This window comes from Corylus avellana, chromosome 3 (genome assembly GCF_965113065.1).
Source record: "Corylus avellana chromosome 3, dhCorAvel1.hap1.2, whole genome shotgun sequence".
Taxonomy (NCBI): Eukaryota; Viridiplantae; Streptophyta; class Magnoliopsida; order Fagales; family Betulaceae; genus Corylus; species Corylus avellana.
In genome coordinates, this window is record NC_142492.1 from 9,504,508 (window position 1) to 9,507,756 (window position 3,249).

Below are 3,249 nucleotides of genomic sequence, written 5' to 3' on the forward strand. Positions count from 1 at the left end.
AGAGGAATTAGAGGCTACTTCTAGGAGCGATTTTTGGTTCTTTGTTTACCTTTTCTTTTTAGTTTTATTTTAATTATGTGTAACTAACTCTTAAGGAGGCCTAGAGTGAAGCCCTAATTATGTTTATTTAATATTTCAATATTGTGGCCTTTATGATAATCATATTGTGTTCTTTAACTTGATTAATTCCTATTTTCTTGAATTCCTCATATGTATGTGATTGGCTATTATATGCATGTGGTATGGACTAGTTAATTAAATCAATTTGGATGATCAAGTCTTGGGTTTAATAAGAGTAACAAAAGAAATCCACACAGGTTCTTGGGTTAATCAACATGGGAAACCAGGAGTTGACACCCATGCCCTAGGCCTCATGTGTTTGTCGATTTCCACAGATTTATGCTTTCTTAAAGAACAACTTAGTAGACACCCATGCTAAATCCTTTAAGAAAGAAAAGAATTAGAGTAGACACCTATGCTTAATTCATTGCTTAGGGAGATCAATAGCTTAAGGAGTAGACACCCATACCCTTAGGTTGGCAAACATTAAGTATTCATAATATGATTGGATCATTGACATATTGTTATATTATCTAAGTATGATTAATGGTGGATATCAAAGCTATACCTTTATCTTTATCTTTATCTTTATTTACTTTCCTTAGCATTAATATCAATCTCGTGACAATTTTGATATTTTAATTAATTCAAAATAATATCAACAATCTTCGTGGAATCGATCTCGTACTTGCTGCACTATACTATCGTTTGATCTTGTGCACTTGCGAGTAAAACGTACTAAATATTATCTATTAATTTGGGTAGTATTTGGCACAGCATTTGGCCTGAAAGAACTATGCTCGAATTATTTCTTCAGTAGTGGTATACTCTGTGGCGAGGCCCTCAAAAACCCAGAAAAGGGAAGATCAGCTGATCATCTTTATCGACCATGACCTCTAGTGAGTCATGTCTCTGCATGATGACGCCCTAGTAGTAACCCTACTCATCTCCAATTACAATGTTCATAAAGTCCTTATAGACACTGGAAGCTCCATAGATATTCTCTACATGAGTTCTTTTGAGAAGATGGCCATAGACAAAGGAAGAATCTCACCAATGAACGCCCCACTAGTAGGGTTCAGTGGAGAAATGGTTCGCCCCATCGGGGAGATAGCACTCCCACTAACGGCAGGATCTGAACTGACCCAGGCAATGGTCATAGCTGACTTTATCTTTGTCAACAAGCCATCCGCATGCAATGCCATCATTGGCAGGCCAACATTGAATGTATTGAGGGCAGTGGTGTCAACATTCCATTTAGCCATGAAGTTCCCTACTGATTTGAGGATAGGGGTCGTCAGAGGCGGTTAGGAAGTGGCGTGACTCTGCTACAATGCCACGCTGACAGAACCTCGTATGAATGAAGCACTCATGGTCGCCATTGAGGTGCGCGATGAGCACAAGCTGTGCCAAATTGAACCCGTCGAAGATCTGATAGAAGTACCGATCGATGGCTCAGATAAAACTGTGAAGATGGGATCGCAGATGACCAGCAAGGTGAGGACCAGCCTCGCGCGATTCTTGTAAGAGAATGCAGATGTGTTCGCCTGGAATCACTGAGACATACCGGGTGTTGATCCTGCTGTAATCACCCATAGGTTGAATGTAGATCCTGTTGCCACTCCGGTGAAACAGAAACCGAGGTTCATATCGGCAAAGCGTAGTAAGGCCATAGCGGTAGAAGATGAGAAACTAAACCAAGTGGAGTTCATTAGAGATGTCAGATTCCCCCTGGGTGTCCAACATCGTCATGGTAAAGAAACACGATGGAAGATGGAGAATGTGCATGGATTTCATAGATCTGAACAATGCCTACCCCAAGGATAGCTTCCCGTTGCCCCAAATAGACTTGCTGGTTGACTCAACCGCGGGCCATTGTTAAGTGCTAAAATATTCATATTTTCAGCTCTTAACTTACATGTTTTAATCCTTTCGTTTTAGTTAATTAGGCCATTTTAATTCCTTTTTGTGTTTTCTATACTTTTGTAGGCTTTTGGAAGAAAATGAAGTAAATGTAGAAGATTTGGACTCAAAGAGTGAAAGTGGGGAAAATGGGAGCCCAGACACTGCGATTGATCACAGGTTCCCTGCGATCGAGCGTAGTACTAGAGAAGACAAAGCATGAAGCGGCCACAAGCGCTTGAGCGCACAATAGAAGAGGCTCGATCGTAGACCTGCGATCGAGCGCACACGGGTTACGATCGATCGCCCCCGTGCGCAGGAGACACATCAAAGCTGCGGCTAGAATGCTAGTATTTCCATATTAGGGTTTTCCAACTCTCAATTGTAATAGGTTTTGAAACCCTACGAAATTCCTAGGTTTACTAGTTTGTCAAGGACTTCTAAAGCCTATAAATAGACCCTTAAGCCTCTAGAATAGGTATGCTTTGTAAGGAGAAGAATTGGAGCTCTTCAAGTTCAAGTTTCGGGTTAATTCTTTTCCTTTATTTTCTTTTATTTTATGAAGATGTTTAACATCAACTTTATATGTAACTAATTTAATTAGTAGGGCTAGATTGAAGCCCTAGTTATGTTTTGTTAATATTCAATATTGGTGCCTTTGTGATGATCTTGTTATGATGTCTAACTTGATTAATACCTAGTTTCATGAATTCCTCATATGTGTGTGCCTGATGAACATGTACATGTGGTATGGACTAGTTAGTTAAATCAATTTGGATGACCGAGTCCTGAGTTTAACATAAGTAACAAAAGAAATCCACACCGGGTTCTTGGGTTAATCAACATGGGGAACCGGGAGTAGACACCCATGCCCTAGGCCTCATGTGTTTGTCAATTTTCACAGTTTTATACTTTCTTAAAGAACAACTTAGTAGACACCCATTCTAAATCCTTTAAGAAAGAAAACAATTAGAGTAGACACCTATGCCAAATTCGTTGCTTAGGAAAATCAATAGCTTAAGGAGTAGACAGCATTGCCCTTAGGTTGACAAACATTAGATATTCGTAACATGATCAAAACATTGGCATATTGATATATTAGCTAAATGTAATTAGTGGTGGATATCAAAGCCTTACCTTTTTATCATTATCAACTTAATTCCAATCTTTTGTTTTATTTTATTTTGGGAATTGATTTTAGACAAGATTTAGCAATCCTCATGGGAATGACCCCGTATTTGCACATTATACTACTATGTTGACCTCGTGCACTTGTGGGTAAAACAT

At 39.2% G+C, this 3,249-nt stretch overlaps 1 protein-coding gene across 1 annotated transcript; it reads left to right on the forward strand.

The window, feature by feature from the left end:
* The first annotated feature begins 966 nt into the window (after positions 1–966).
* Positions 967–1,371, forward strand: LOC148586760 (uncharacterized). The gene has a single exon (XM_088514314.1). It carries the CDS (start codon positions 967–969, stop codon positions 1,369–1,371), a length of 405 nt encoding a protein of 134 aa, XP_088370440.1.
* The last annotated feature ends 1,878 nt before the right edge of the window (positions 1,372–3,249 follow it).